The sequence below is a fragment of the Polypterus senegalus genome, chromosome 6 (assembly GCF_016835505.1).
Source record: "Polypterus senegalus isolate Bchr_013 chromosome 6, ASM1683550v1, whole genome shotgun sequence".
Lineage (NCBI taxonomy): Eukaryota > Metazoa > Chordata > Cladistia > Polypteriformes > Polypteridae > Polypterus > Polypterus senegalus.
Genome location: NC_053159.1, coordinates 34,468,880 through 34,485,914, shown reverse-complemented (window position 1 = coordinate 34,485,914; position 17,035 = coordinate 34,468,880). Strand labels below are relative to the sequence as shown.

At 40.2% G+C, this 17,035-nt stretch overlaps 1 protein-coding gene across 2 annotated transcripts; it reads left to right on the top strand.

Moving 5' to 3' along the window:
* Window positions 1-639: 639 nt before the first annotated feature.
* ap5b1 (adaptor related protein complex 5 subunit beta 1) lies at window positions 640-17,022 on the top strand. 2 transcript variants are annotated; one of them, XM_039755794.1, is made up of 3 exons: window positions 640-764; window positions 9,142-9,303; window positions 13,639-17,022. In XM_039755794.1, the coding sequence occupies exons 2-3, from the start codon at window positions 9,154-9,156 to the stop codon at window positions 16,309-16,311; spliced, it is 2,823 nt and encodes a 940-aa protein (XP_039611728.1). In that variant the 5' UTR covers window positions 640-764; window positions 9,142-9,153; the 3' UTR covers window positions 16,312-17,022. The 2 variants fall into 2 exon arrangements, with proteins under 2 accessions (XP_039611728.1, XP_039611729.1); XM_039755795.1 differs by lacking the exon at window positions 9,142-9,303.
* The last annotated feature ends 13 nt before the right edge of the window (window positions 17,023-17,035 follow it).

The window sequence follows — 17,035 nt, the reverse complement described above, 5'->3', positions numbered from 1 at the left end:
GCAAGCAGGATGCGTGCGCTGGGTTTTTGTCGCGCGTTACGCAAAGCTTTTTCTAAACATTTTCATCTTAAAGTCGATAAGAACAGGCAAAGCTCTTCCATCAGTTGAGTCTCATTTTCTCTGCTGCGACATTGTTAGTTGTTCTGCATTGACCAAAAATTGTCACCTACACCTGACTGACCGTTCGAACGAGTCGTAAATTTGTTTCCGTTGATAACCACGCCCTTTACTTTTCGGTGTGCTTGTAGGTATGTTTTTTAATATGGATCTTGCACTGATCCATAGAAAAGGGCATGCTCAAGTGTTGATTTCTGTACAAACCCAGACCGCAAAGTGTCACAGATTTCGAGGTATGATTGTCAATTTTGGAGGGGGGCACAGAATTGAATACAACATCGGCTTCACGCGGTAAAGGCTGGATGACACTTCACCTTTCCTTTTTTTCTTTTGAAGTCAGTAATAACAGGCGCAACACTTTTTCCATCAGTAGACTGTTATTTCCCGTGCTATGAAATTGTTAGGTATGCGACATCAACGCGTCGTTCAAACGGTCTGCCCCGTTATGAATATAAATATGTTTTGGTGTTAGTGCGCAGGCTTGAAGCCCCAGCAGAAGCGCATTATTGTCACGTGACACTAAAAACCTATCATATGACCTACAGAATGGGAAGTGCAGGCTAGACGAAACTCCGGACTGTTGATACGTACAAGTAATGCAACGTAACTCATCTTTTTAATAAGGTCATTCAACTAAACAGAGCAAGGTATGGCAAAACTTTATTTCTCATGAGCTTGAAGAGAGTTAGCTAGCAGATGGAGTCTCTTTTCTCGAATTATCATACACAAGGAAACTGGCGGGGGTGGAAGGGGGGGTCTTCAAACTCGGTTTTTGGAGCGAATGCTGTCCTGGATGTTCTGTTATTTTTTTTAGCCCAACGTAGCTGTCCACCACTGCTATTTCTACAGATAGATGCAAACTAAAAGCAAATGCAAGTTATTGAATGTTTCTCATCTTATTCTGCTCACATATATCATACTAAAGAAACTTCCCCACTTCCGCCTCCGTAACCTATCTAATGTTCGCTCATTCTCTTTTTCTAATGATGAGAAACTTGTTCATTTTTTTATTACATCAGGCATCGACCAGAGTCCTTACACAGACCTGCAGCAAGCATATAACGGTCATCGTGCTCCGCCTGCAGTGCCTCCCACTATATTACAAGACTGAGTATAAAATTCCAATAACAACGGCCTTGCCCAGAACTACATCAGTACCCTTCGCAATAACTTTGCTGCTGTCCGTTCTTCACGGTCCACTGATTCTGCCAATCTCGTTGTGCCCCAAACTAACCTGCGCTTCATTGGTGACAGAGCCTCCAGCTCCATTGCACCAAGATTTTGGAACAACCTCCTCAAATTAATGAGATCATTCGACTCAATTCGCGCTTTAAAAGAAAAAAAAAAAAAAAGAAAAGAAACATCATAAAACTCATTTATTCAGGAAGGTATTTAACTTACCTGGACATACTGTAATGACCCTTCTTTCAGTTTACCAAGATTCTCAGGATGATTTGCGTTTGTATAATAAATTATGCTATTTGTTGATTGGTTTCTCATAATAATTTTTACATTTTTAATTTTATTCTGGTATATTATCTGTCTTTCTAATGCAATGCTTTGTGTTTCCAGTATCTATCTTCATGTATTGTTTTATGCAGATGTTACTTGACTCCAATGTTGTATATGCCGTGTTGTTCTTTTAAAATATTTGTGAAGTACTTTAAGCATGGGAAAGTGCTGTATACATAAAATGTATTATCAGTTTTAAGGAACGGTGAATTATAACAAAGAAAACATAAAATTTAGTTTTTACAATGATTCCAAATCAGCATTGTGTGAGTGAATAAAAGTGCCTATAGGAAAGAGTTTGCCATGAAAATATTCACAGCTATATAATTACTTGCTGTACTGATTTTTGGGAGTGACAAGATTGGCACACCAGTTAAAACTTGGTGAGTTGGGTCCCCCTTTGAGGAACAATATAAACTACCCAATTAAATAATTCACAGATTATTTATCAGAGTGGGAGTGAGAAGTGATGGAGAGGATGGTTCCCTTGAGGGAGTCAGGAAGAACATGCTGATTTTTGATCTGAGACTTGAGGTGTCAGTGGGTGTGGGAATGGATGGGCATGGTCATAGGTGGGCACAGTTGGATACTAGGTGTAGGGTTGGTTTGCATCCTGTCCCCAATCCTGTCAAGATTAATGTGGAGACCAGCAATTTCAGCTTTCTGTTCATTTGAATGAGACATGAGCTCTCCTTTAAAGTTACCTTTTAGATGCTTCACAGGGTTGGTATTTTACTTTAAATGGCCGAGTTTCAATATTTTATTTTTATAAACTTTAATTTAAAAAAATGAAAATTATTATTTATGTTCATCCACCAGTTTCGGTTGCAAATAACATTTCTGTTTCAGCTATGTAATGTCCGTATAGACTATTATGCCAACGCAGCTATTATGAACTGGCCTGCACTTTTTTAAGATTTTCAGATGGAAAATCTGAAATGGTGACAGCATATCAGTCACTTTAGGGCATGCCGTTATAACCCATGGGCTTTGTTGTCTAGGGTTAATAAACTCCTTCATCCTGCACCTAATTCTTCCACACTGAATGTAGATTTATTTTTCTGTGATAAAATTAAAAACCTGAATAGTTCAACTATTGTTGGTTCATTATCCTTTTCTATATCTTCTAGTCAAATCTGCTCAGCTCCTTTGCTGAGATTTTCACTATTTGAATCCTCATCCGTTAATAACCTCTACTATAAAATGGGTCCTACTATTTGTGTACTTAATTACATTCCCCTCCACACTTTTCAAGTCAATTTTTCTGTCATGTGTACGTAGTACAAGCATAGTAAAATCATATTTGCACTTCTCCTTAGAACCTTTGATATAAATCTAGTACTACAAATTAAAAATACATAAATTCTGACTTTATGTAATAATTATGCCTGTCATAACAGATAAATTTATGTCTTGACACCAGCTGGTTTGAAAATTGTTTCCTTAATGCACATGTTAAAGTCTGATCTTGATTTCTTAAGATTTACTGTATATCTTATTTCACACCTTCATTTTCTATCTGAAATTCTTGTGTGTGTGTTGCGGCTACACAATATAGCAGACTCTTACCGTAACCTGTAATAACCTGATAGAAACCCTTTTGGTCTGTAGTCAGGGTACAGAACATCTGTGAAACTGCTCTGTTTGGAGTAACAAATGATTTACTTGTGGCAGCAGTCTCTGGGAAAGTCAGCATATTAAATCTGTTAGACCTTAGTGCCATATTTGATGGTGTTAATCACAATATTTGGCATTTTGGGTATCCCTGCTACTGCTCTCCAGTGGTTTAAGTCTTACCATTGGCAGCCAACAGTTTGTTAGTCTTGGGGACAGCAGGTGTAGCTTCACGCATGACACAAATGGTGTTCCATAAGGTTCTATCCTTCACCTTTTGCTCTTGTGCACCTACACGCTTTCCCTTGGCAAATTTTTTGCATCTTTGGACTTTGTTATCATTTGCATGTGAATGATACTCGGGTCTTTTTTATTTTTATAAGCGGATGTTCACCGTAGACCTCCTGGCTGATATCTTGCCTTGAAGAAACTAAATGCTGGATGGTGTGCAACTCTTTAAAATAAATTTGCAACGCAACAAAATAGAAGCCCATGTTAAGAAAATGGTATCCTTTCTGGCCTATAGGGGGCATTGCAGCACCTGAAACACACAACATAGTCTTGGGTTTGTATAAAAGGTATTTATTTATACAATATCTTCACAGGGTTTCAGTTTATTTTCTTCTGTAACACACAGCAAGGATTAAGCTTCTCCTCCTACCACTCCCATGCAGTCTCATCCACCTCCACCCAACTCTGACTGCTCAGTGGACAGAATCGGCCCCTTTTATGTCGGACCCAGGAATACCTCCGGTGACAAGGAGGAAGTACTCCTGGGTCAGGCAGAAACCCTTGAAAGTAGGGACAGACTTCCCCAGCAGCTACCTCTGTCTGCACCTAGGGAACCCAGTAGGGCTGCCCCAGGGAACCACAATTCCCAACATGCTTTGCAGATACAAGACCTGGCATACTGGCCCAGGAATGCTGCTCTCCAGTGTGTTGGGCGAGCATGTGCTTTTGAGAGGCAGCCCCCACACCCCATCCATTACACTGGCCTCCGTGCCAAGTTAAGGTATGGAGTTTATCCCAGCTGGGATGTCAGCCTAGTCCTGCCATCCTTCACACCTTTTTATTCGCTCTGTGCTCATGCTATTGTCTTCTGCCAGAAATCTTGATTTTTTTTTTGATTCGTCTATTTCTTACCCAGCCCACATAAATTATATTAAGAAAGTTTCTTTCTTCCACTTCTGCAAGATATGCACTCATTGAGGCTTGTTCATGCATTTATAACATCCTGCACTGACTGCTGTAACTCTCAAGTGCATGGTACCATGTCTAATCTGTTATTTCAGCTTCAGTGTTTTGTACTTGAAGGGTTCTTACTTGGACCCAAAATAGTGAGCACAAAATCCCTGTTCTGTTCCGCCTTCACTGCCTCTGTGTGTATTTTAGAATTGAATATAAGAAAAAAAAAAACATTTGCTAACCTATATATAAATGGCCATCCACAGGACTATGTTAGTAGCATCTTGCACCACTATTTTACTGTTTGCCCACTTCAATCCACTGATGATGTCATTCTTGCCATGACCCAGCTAACCTGTACTCTCTGTGTGTGACAGAAACCTTGGCTGTTCTTCAGCTAAACTGTGGAGTGGACTTCCTAAAGTAATTTGATTGACTGACTCAACTCAAAAAAACATCTGCTCAGGGAGGTCTTTCATTTGCAATGACATTTCGACCTTCTGCATCCAGGGGCTCACGATGATTTGCTGTATTAAAAATGATGTTATTAGCCATGGGCTTCTAACATCTTGTATTTTTATTCCTGTTTGTTTTTCGGAACTTTTTCATGTATTTATTTTTTATTTGCTATTTAATGTTTGATATTATTTTGTATTTAGTGTTATCTTTTTCTCTGCTTTTATTCCTGTTGTACACTTTTAAATGTTTGTGAAGTGCTTGGAGCATGGAAGATACACTATATATACAGTGCATCTGGAAAGTATTCACAGCGCATCACTTTTTTCACATTTTGTTATGTTATAGCCTTATTCTAAAATGGATTAAATTCATTTTTTTCCTCAGAATTCTACACACAACACCCTATAATGACAATGTGAAAAAAGTTTACTTGAGGTTTTTGCAAATTTATTAAAAATAAAAAAACTGAGAAATCACATGTACATAAGTATTCACAGCCATTGCTCAATACTTTGTCGATGCACCTTTGGCAGCAATTACAGCCTCAAGTCTTTTTGAATATGATGCCACAAGCTTGGCACACCTATCTTTGGCCAGTTTCGCCCATTCCTCTTTTCAGCACCTCTCAAGCTCCATCAGGTTGGATGGGAAGCGTTGGTGCACAGCCATTTTAAGATCTCTTCAGAGATGTTCAATCAGATTCAAGTCTGGGCTCTGGCTGGGCCACTCAAGGACATTCACAGAGTTGTCCTGAAGCCACTCCTTTGATATCTTGGCTGTGTGCTTAGGGTCGTTGTCCTGCTGAAAGATGAACCGTCGCCCCAGTCTGAGGTCAAGAGTGCTGTGGAGCAGGTTTTCATCCAGGATGTCTCTTTACATTGCTGTAGTCATCTTTCCCTTTATCCTGACTAGTCTCCCAGTTTCTGCCACTGAAAAACATCCCCACAGCATGATGCTGCCACCACCATGCTTCACTGTAGGGATGGTATTTGCCTGGTGATGAGCGGTGCCTGGTTTCCTCCAAAAGTGACGCCTGGCATTCACACCAAAGAGTTCAATCTTTGTCTCATCAGACCAGAGAATTTTGTTTCTCATGGTCTGAGAGTCCTTCAGGTGCCTTTTGGCAAACTCCAGGCGGGCTGTCATGTGCCTTTTACTAAGGAGTGGCTTCTGTCTGGCCACTCTACCATACAGGCCTGATTGGTGGATTGCTGCAGAGATGGTTGTCCTTCTGGAAGGTTCTCCTCTCTCCACAGAGGACCTCTGGAGCACCGACAGAGTGACCATCGGGTTCTTGGTCACCTCCCTGACTAAGACCCTTCTCTCCCATTCGCTCAGTTTAGATGGACGGAAGGGTCCTGGTGGTTTTGAACTTCTTCCACTTATGGATGATGGAGGTGACTGTGCTCATTGGGACCTTCCCCAGATTTGTGCCTCGAGACAATCCTGTCTCGGAGGTCTACAGACAATTCCTTTGACTTCATGCTTGGTTTGTGCTCTGACATGAACTGTCAACTGTGGGACCTTATATAGACAGGTGTGTGCCTTTCCAAATCACGTCCAATCAACTGAATTTACCAAAGGTGGACTCCAATTAAGCTGCAGAAACATCTCAAGGATGATCAGGGGAAACAGGATGCACCTGAGCTCAATTTTGAGCTTCATGGCAAAGGCTGTGAATACTTATGTACATGTGATTTCTCATTTTTTTTATTTTTAATAAATTTGCAAAAACCTCAAGTAAACTTTTTTCACATTGTCATTATGGGGTGTTGTTTGTAGAATTCTAAAGAAAAAAATGAATTTAATCCATTTTGGAATAAGGTTGTAACATAACAAAATGTGGAAAAAGTGATGCACTGTGAAAACTGGTGAATAATTATCATTATTTACCGTAGGTCCTTACAAGTAAATCCTGACAAAAAAATCTGACAAAAAATGCATCACCCACAGACAAGCCGAATGTGAAAATTTAAGTGAAATCGGTTATTGGTGCAACATATATTGTGGGTAATGCATTAAAAGTAATGAGTGTTATGTAGTCAGATGACTTTTTAAAGTAACTTAACGCAATATTTGTTGTGTTGAAGTAAAAATACCTGCATTAAAAAATAAATTGCTACCAAAGCTTATTCCCTACACTCCAGAAAAAAGAAATAATGTTGTCTGCCAGGGCCGTTAATATTGTACACGTCTGCTCCTCCGGCAGTAAGTTGACAGCTAGTGGGGAAGACATTAAGCAAATTACATCCAGCCAAGTGAAAAGAATTAAATAAAAGTTATTCCCTAGTCATGTATTGATTGATGTTTCTTAAGTATCACATTTTTGCATTTCTGAATATATCAAGTAAACTCTTCAATTTATGTTCAGAGTATGAGGTGTGTACTAGGAGAGTAGTGGTGGAGGTAAAATTAATTCTAATCTGACCCACGTTTGTGTGCATTTTAAGTATACTTTGTACTGTAGTGAAGAAGTAGGAATGATAGCTTATTGTATATATATATATCAAAAACTTATGATGGTGGGTTAAGAGCTGGGATGGACTTTTGAAGTTTGTTTGAAATATATTTGAAAAAAATAAAACAAACTAATAACTGAACATTGTTGGAAAAAAATACTTTTGCCCTGCTCAAAGCAGATGGTACCACAGTGGAAGTGCTGCTGCTTTGCTTTAAGGAGTATATGGGTTCACTTCCCGGGTCCTTTCTGAATGGAGAGCGTTTTGAGTAATGAGAAAAGCGCTATATAAATGTAAAGAGTTATTATTAAATGATGTGCCAAATTTATAGTTTGTTAGTATAAAATCTGTGAAGGGCTTATAAATTGAGTTTTAAAGAATTCACCCTACTTCTGAGTCCAACTGTAACTCCCTCACATGGCCCCGGGAGGCAGTCACCCAATGTCCATCCATTATATTGACCTCCATGCCAGGAAAGGGATCATCTTGTTTTCTAGCTGGAATTATATCCCATCCCTGCCCTCTATCAGAGCAGTCAGGTTTTTGTGATAGCGAAGGATCAGTTTCTCTCAGATTCACTGAAGTCTTGCGTCGTAATAGAAAGAAAATGGTATTAAACAGTAAATTCACTAGTGCCACAAGCAACATGTATTACTAAGTGCACACAGACATAGTGCAAAATAGCAAAAATAAAGGCCAAACAAATACACACATGCAAGGTCCCAGACGTGTACATACAGTTTATACACTAGTGCACATCAATGTACAGTTTCCCTAAAGATGTATTGCTCTTGTGCCAGTATGACTGTTATAACTGGCCAAGAGCACTCATTACAGATTCAGAAAACTGAAGGCAAAACAAAGCCCCAGCATCACCACCTGCTCATTCCATCATGCTGCGCTAAAGATGCTGCAGGACGAGGGATTACTGAGCGTAAGGGTGGCATTAGTTGTGATGGCCTCTTCATTTTGGCATCAAGTGATTTCAAAGTCAGTCCTGTAATGCAGCTGGTCTTTCGGATTAGTTTGCTTAAATGTTTGTGGCATACCTGGAGTTGACAGCACTCACATGACTATGATAGAACATGTCCATCAGTTTGTAGCACACATGAAATGATCTCTGAGCCTTCATAACAAGAACCTTTTACACCCAGCCTTGTGTAATATTTAAAGATCCCCACCAATTTCACCTTGCATTTACAGAACTGCATCACTTCTGTCTCATCCCTCGTAAAGAAGTGATTAGACTCTGATGTCCTCCATACTACTTAAGTTGGCCACTGGGTCATTTGATTGATCAGCTGAAGCTGTTTGACAGAGGAAAGTTAGAGAAGAATGTGTGAATGATTGAAACGTTTACAAGTTGTAGCAAAAATGCTGTTCTTAACGACCATTTAGCACATCTGTCAACTTCAGCAATGGCCGACAATATAGATCAATCAAAATGTTTTTTCATAGACCGGGGTAAGCTGTACAAAGATCTGTTTGGAGATGGAAAGGTGCTGGGATGAGAAGTGGTACAATTATGTTTGGACATTCTTAATATTTAACTTTTTTAACATCCTAGTACACTAAAATATAATTTGGAACTTAAAACATTTTGCTTTATTGCATCTACAGAACAAGAGGTGGATTATCATTTTAAGACGTTCACAATAGTGACTTAGCAGAATATAGGTTTGTGGGATCATTATTGTCAAACGTACAGAGTATTCACATTATACAGATTAATCATCATGTTTGCTAATTTCAAAATAAAAACCAGGTGAAAAAAACCAATGTTCTTTTGTTACAGCTGCTCCCGAAAATGACAAATCTGGACCATAGCAATTGGGCCAACAGGGTTGCTGATTTTTTTCAAAGCCCTAGCCATTTTCTCCTTGCCACATCTACAGATGCTTTTTTAGCGGACATTCTTCATGACATAAAGGATGACAAAATCAGCGAAGGTGCAAAGGTAAGCACCACACAATTACATGCTGTCTTGATTTGTCTGGTAGGCAGAGGAAAAGGTTGAATGGGGCAGGGACAAGATTCAGCAAGGCCCCAAGATGGACTGGCAATGATGGCACTTACCATATCAGTGGATGAGTGAGGACAGCACATGGACTCAGTAAGGATGAGGAGCATTAGGAACTGGTCCAAATACCTGATCCATAGAGGGAAATCCATAATGTGAGATTATTGAAACATTGTTTATGTTGACAATCATCACCATTTTATACAGCACTATAATCTAATGCTGTATTTGAAATTCCTTTTCTCTTCTGTGTGCAGCTGTGCTGTGACATTTTCAACTAGCTGCGTATATAAAGTGTTTTGCTAAGCTTAGTTGTCACAACGTTTCTGGGCACTATGCCTGAGTCTTTCAAAAAGCACTCTGACAAATTCAGCTGTCCTGCGGGGACAGGCTTCACCACATTTACAGAATATATCAGCTACTAGCCAAAGTACCTGTCTTTTCTCAGGTATATTTGTAGAATGGGTTAAGGGAAGAAAGCACTTTTTTTTTTTTTAAATGGTGACCCTGTGGTTCTTATTAACTATACCATCCATCATTTACACTGTCTCTCTGCTAATTTTTCTGCTCTTGTGTGTTGAGAATTTGTTCTTTTTGGGTCCAGTTGGCTTCCAGAAGCATGGTAACTCATTGCTGAGTTGTAACAATGAATGCTGCCATTTTGACTTGACCTCTTGGTTCAAGGTAGACCGTTCATAGTGCTTCAGATGTGAAGAAAAGCAGACAAAGCAGGAGTTAAACAACAACCGTTTGATTCTCCTTTGTGTTTTGCTGCACGTCTACTCTCGATCAGGCCTCACCCAAAACTCCCCTGCAAAAGCTCATGATACTCCTTTTTTATTACAGTAAATAGAAGCAACCAGTTGCAAGGGGTATAGAAAAGAATCACCCCCTTTGCAAATATTCACGTTTTGTTGCTTTACATCCTACAATGAAAACATACACAAAAATAATTTTTAGCTTTATTTGCTCAGTGCAGCCTACAGTCAAGTCCATAAGTATTTGGACAATGACACAATTTTCATAATTTTGGCACTGTACGCCACCACAATGGATTTGGAATAAAGAAATCATGTGATTGAAGTGTAGACTTTCAACTTTAATTTAAGGGGTTTGGCAAAAATATTGTATGAGCTGTTTAGGAATGACAGAGTTTTTATACATGGTCCCCTATTTTCAGTGGCTCAGAAGTATTTGCACAGACATTTTCAATATTTGGTTGAAAATCCTTTACAGTCAATGACTGCCTGAAGTCTGAACCCATGACCATCTCCAAGTGCTGGGTTTCCACCCTAGTTATGCCTTGCCAGGCCTTTACTGGCACTCTCTTCAGTTGCTGCTTGTTCGCTGGACTTTCTGCCATCAGTTTTGTCTTCAGCAAGTGAAATTCGAGTTTATGTTGAAAAGCCTTTGCTTTGCTTTTGCATTATGTTTTGACTCATTGTCCATCTTTACTGTGAAGTGTCATTCTATCAGCTTAGCAGCATTTGGCTGAATCTGAGCAGATAGTATAGCCCTGTACACTTCAGAATTCATCTTGCTACTTCTGCCAGCTGTCACATCATCAATAAACACCAGTGACTGACTTCCACTGGCAGTCAGGCATGTCCGTATCTAGGTTCCTTTAGCCTGCCTCCACCATGTTTCATAGATGATGTGTTATGCATTAAATGATGAGCCGATTCTTGTCTTTTCCATACTCTTCTCTTTCCAACATCCTGGTATATATTCATCATGGCTTCCTTTATCCAAAGAAAATTGTTCCAGAACTTGACAGGCTTTTAAAAAATGTTTTCTGGCAAAGACTAATCTGTCCTTCCCATGCTTGTGGTTTACCAGTGGTTTGTACTTTGTGTTAAACCCTCTGTCTTTACTTTCATGAAGTCTTCTCTTGATTGTAGACTTTGGTAATGACAGGTCGTCCTCCTGGTGACTGTTCTTGGCTTGGCTAAATGTTATGAAGGGGTTTTTCTTCACCAATGAAAGAATTCTGCAATCATCCAGCACAGTTGTCTTCCATGATTGTCCAGGCCTTCTGGAGTTGCTGAGCTAACCAATGTGTTCCTTCTTTTTAAGAATGTACCAGATGGTTGATTTGACCACTCCTGGGGCCTCATGCATAACGCCGTGCGTAGAATTTGCACTATAATATGACGTAAGCACAAAAGCCGAAATGTGCTTACGCACAGAAAAATGTAGATGCAGGAATCTGTGTGTACTCCAACTTCCATGTTCTTCCGTTCCATAAATCCCGGTCAGCGTGAAAAGTAACGCTCGTGCATGTGCCTTCTGTCCCGCCCCCAACTCCTCCCAGAATTACGCCTCTATGTAAATTTGCAAATCAATATAAATCGCCCTTAAGCTCAGCCTTCTGTGAAAAGACAATGGGAAAAGCAAGAGGGAAAATGGAAGAATTTCGGCAAATACCAAGTGGAGGCAAAGGAAAAAATGTACTATTTGTTGGCTTAAACAGTGGTATAAACAACAAAAGGAAGCTGATCGCCTGACATAAGCTCAGTGTTCTGTGAAAAGACTAAGGGCTATTTATATTGATTTGCATATTCAAAGAGGCATAATTCTGGGAGGAGATAGGGTGGGACCGTAGGCGCATGCATGTGCAATACTTTTATTACTGACCAGGATTTATAGAGCAGAAGAACATGGAAGTCTGTATTTCCGCTTTTGTCCGTACGCCATGTTTTAGTGTGAATTCTACGCACGGCCGTTCTGCATGAGGCCCCAGATCTTTTTTTTTAAAAAAAAAAAAAAAAACAGGGACATTCTTTTAGTGTGTTTGTATGTTTTACTTTGTTCGATTAAATTATGTATTTTGTATAAATTTGTTACGATGACCTTGTGTCGTGACATTGACCAATTTAAATATACAAGGGTGAGTCAAAAATTATCCACACTGTGGCTGTAGAATTTATTTTAATCAACTTTCAGAAAAGACAAATGCATCATTTTTGACATAATCTCCCTGCTTTTCAATACACTTTGTCCATCTATCAATAAGCTTTCGTATTCCTTCATTAAAAAATGTTTTGGGCTAAGCTGTAAATCACGAATGCACCTCTGTCTTCACCTCTTCATCAAACATGAATGTTCGTCCTCATAGGGCTTCTTTCAAAACCCAAGTCTGTCATGGATTATTGCATAGGCAGAGCCATGGCTGATTTGCCACATCTACTGTCACTCCTCTGTTCGACAGAATCATTTCACATGCACACTCAATGTTGTCATCAGTCATGGACATGGATGGGCGTCCAGCTCCTTCTTCATGGCTGACACTTGTGTGACCTTCCTTAAACCTCTCTATCCATTCATACACACTTCTTCGCAACAAAACACTTTCTCCATACTGTGCACAAAGTCATTGATAAATATCAGCACCAGTCGCACCCTCAGACTACAAAAATCGAATCACCGCACATTGCTCTTCTTTCGTGCAAATCACAAGTGGAGTAGCCATTGTTTCTCGCATCGCAGTTACAAATGATTTGACGTAACACGTTCACAGCAGTGACTGGGGAGATGGGAACCTCGTACAGAAAGACAGTGCTGCCAACAGACTTTTTTTTGGAATAATCTAGGACTCCTAGTATGCCACACCATTGAACAGTACATCATGCCTACAATAAAACGTGGTGTAGTTTTAATGTTGAGGGGATGCTTTGCTGCCTCAGGACCTGGAATACCTGCCATTATTGAAGGAACCATGAGTTCTGCACTTTAACAAAATATTCTTCGAGAGAATCTAGTCATCTGTCTGTGACCTGACACTGAGACATAATTGGGTTATGCGGCTGGAAAATAACTCAAAACACAAGAACATGCCTACAGTTAAACATTTTAGAGTGGCCTAGTAAGAGTTACGACTTGAACCCAAAACAGATGTTATAGTAGGACCTGAAACAATGCTCACAAATATATCAAAAGCAGTCCTGAGATTCAAATTCCTCAACATTTATGTGATTGATTGATTTATAGAGGTGTTTAGTTGTAATTGTTGCTGCTGCCACATATTGAAATTAGGGAGGCAGTCACTTTTTCAAATTTGTGATTAGATGACTTTGTTCATTAAATAAGGAAATGAATGTTATAAAATGTTTTTTCTCTCAGGCCCCCTTTTCTGTAATATTGCATTTTGTCTTAAGGCCATTCATAAAAAAACAGAGGGTTTTGAAGGGGGCAAATACTTTTTCACAGCACTGTGCCTTATAGTTACCTGAAGAGTCTGTATTGACTATATCTGCTTGGTTCCTTTGACAGGTTCTATTGCTCAGCCCATTGTCGGAGTACCCATCTCTGTTGTGCACATCGCCACACATCGCAGAACAGATAGCATCTTCATTACTAGACATCCTGACTCAAACTCCACACACCCCTAAGACGGTGAATCTGAAGAGCCACCTCATGCTGTCCATCACCAGTGTGTTAATATCCACCTCCTGCATGAAACAAGGACTTGGGGTGGCTGAGAGGCTTATAGAAGCTTTGATTCAAACTTTGCAGGACACAAATGACCAGAAGTGTGGAGTTTTCTGTCGACCCATGAGAACAATTGCATGCGAGTGTCTACGAGAGTTTGAAGTTTGTTACCCGGGACTTCTTTCCCAAAAGTTGGACATCCTAAGCTCCCTCAGACAACATGAAAGTTCACCTCTGCACCAAAGCTTTTCACTTTTGTATTCTGTGGCTCTGAAAAATGCAGTACGCTGGCTGACCCTACAGAATAACATTGCAGACCGAGATTTAAAGGACATTTTGGTGAGAAATGAAGGTCTGGCCTGGAGTGCAACTGAAAGCATGCTGAATCTGCTCCCCATCACAACAGGGGATGTGATTCCAGTGCTTCCTTATGGTATGGAAATTAGGGAGCTGAAGTCTGTTATTTCATTGTTGTTAGAGGAGTCCTATCTTCTCACTCCTGTATGCCAGGCCTCCCTGCTACGGGAGTTGACCCAGGTGGTTGCCATGGTTCAGTCTCTGTCGCCGACAATTTTTAAGTCTCAGCTTTTGCGCCTGTTTGGGACAGTTGAGATTTCCCTTCTGCATGCGATGCTACAGATGAAAGGCACCTTCACAGACAGTCTGTTCACGGCTGAAGATGAGAACTTTCTTCTCAAACGCTTGGTAGGTATGGCTCAGCACCCTCTCCTGGCTGTGCCTCATAAACGTTTCTACATAGACTGTATTCTTCACTTCCCAGAGAACAGACCAATTTGTTCAAGTGGAGAGGAAAACTTGCCTGTGTTGGTGACGCCACAGATGACCACCTTGCTCTTTCCTACTGTTTTTAATGAAAGCCATACAATGTTATCCCGCTTCAATCTTCTTTGCCTTGTGTATCTGGAAGCTGGGAATGAAGAAGATAAAGGAGCAGGCTATATGTATGATCACCTGATGGCCCTTCAGGCAGTTGTTGAGCACCACAGCAGCAGAGAGATAGCAGTGACATTTTTTAGATCGGTGTACATTTTCTTATATTATTTTTACCAAAATGAGAAATATCCAGGAGACCTCATCCAGAGCCTGTGTCAGCTCTACCGAAAGCACTGTGACTTTGCTCCTCATTTTATCAACTTAGCTGAGTGTACCCAGAGGACCTTAGATGATTCCCCGTGGCCTACTGACCTCCTTCAAGCAGTCCAGATTTTAATTGTACAACTGCCTCAAGATCAACTCATCCAGTCAAACCTGACCTGGAATTTGAAAATGCTGAGCAGAATAGCCAATGAGAACCGAGTTTCACAAGGCAGCACCGTTCGCTTCTTGCTGAATCTCCTCTTAAATTCAGGACTGTGCACATCTGGGAATTGGCGGATAGGCAACAGTGTGCTTACTGTTTGCAGAAATGTATTACAGCATCCCAGCTTGGACCAGATCTTCATCGAGCTGGCCGACCTACTACAGTTTATGATGCTGCGTTTTGAAGATCTAGATGTTCAGGATCACGCCCGATTCTATTACACTCTGCTCACTAACCTTTCCAAAGACAAACTTGCCTCTATCTTGGCTAGTGGAGTGGGGGCAAGTCGGACCAAAGTCAGGTCATTGTCCTCCATAATGGCAGAAAGTGAAGAACTATCCAGCTCTTTGACTGTACATACAACCAGACACCCAGTGTTGCAGCTGATTAAAGTTTCAGCAGATGATGGAAGCAGGCGGCAACTTACTGACTGTGGAGAGCCAATGGAGGACACTCCTGATTGTGACCTTTTCAAAAGCTATTGTGATCAGTTTACGCACTTGTCTCCAGTGATTCTTTTGAACTACCATCTGACATTTGTAGGGGGTGTAGATCCTACCTTTGCCAAACTTTTCTGTATCTGTTTACATTTTGAGCTCACAGATGGCAATTACACACCTTGCAGTGAGATCACTGTCCCAAGCCTCTTCCAAGAAAGGAATCCCCACTTGATTGCTCTCACTTTAAAACCCATAAGGCCTTACCCCACCATGCTTAAAGTCAGTGCTGTATTTACTACAGAGGATGGACTCTCATGGCAAACCCAGCTCAATCCAATCTCTGTTGGTTTTTCCGAAGTCTTTCTACCACTTCCAGTTCCTCGTCAGTGGCCTCTACACAAAAAACTGCAACTCTTTGACCAGATGTGGTGCTTTCTGAGCTCGGAGAAATTGGAAGAGTCTGCCACTAGCAGGTTCTGCTTTGAAGCTGATGAACAGTCATTACAGCGCATGATTGATTTGCACTTGAGCATGTTTGCAATTTCTAAGCACCCAGAACCAGAGCCTTACAAAGTTCTTGTGTTTCTGCCTCCAAAATTTCACATTTTGTTGCAGATACAGAGGACAGAAGACGCAGTCTGTGTCAGTATTGTGACAGACAGTTGGCAGCTCCTGCCTTTCATAAATGCGTACCTGGAAAACATCACATCTCCTAGCGGCTTGGATAGCAGTCTTTCTGTATTAAAGCTATAAAAATATATTCATCCTAACTTGCTAATCTTTATTTTTTTAAATGTGCTTATCTATTTAAATATTAAATATGCTTGCAGAAGAGACATAATATTCAGGTAAGAACTTAATATTGTGTGTACTATGACTATAGTGTTTGGATTAACTTCTCTTTTGTGTGTGAAACACAAATATTTGCCAAAATGCAAAAGGGAATAATGATCCTTAAATTTAGAACCTAAAATGACTTAAGTTCATAACTTTTCAGAAACCATTACTTGTTTTTGTGATTTTTAAACATTTTTGATAGAAACACTGATTTTTTTTATACAAAAGATATTAGTAATTCAAGAAATTAACTGGTAGACTTTTAAAAATATTACCCATTCTGGAGATGTACTCTAGTTATCTGTATTATTTTAATGATAAACTGGGTATGGACGTGGTCTGCTTGAAGTCACAATACAAAATTACTGGGGGCATACTTGATAAAACAAGGAGACTGACCTAACAGGCAGATCAGTTCCACAGCTCTTACTAGTATTTTAATGAGTGCAATTTATTAATTTATTCGCAGTTATAAGCCTCAGAGACTGTGTGTGTTCCATTTTTGTTAAATTTCAAAGGATACGATGACTGCACCACCAATCTACTTGGCCTCCTTCATCACACAGGTCCACAATCACTAAGCCATCTCTTCTTTGGCTGGCCCAGTGGTTAGGCTAACGGCAAGCTCTAGCCTGGCCCA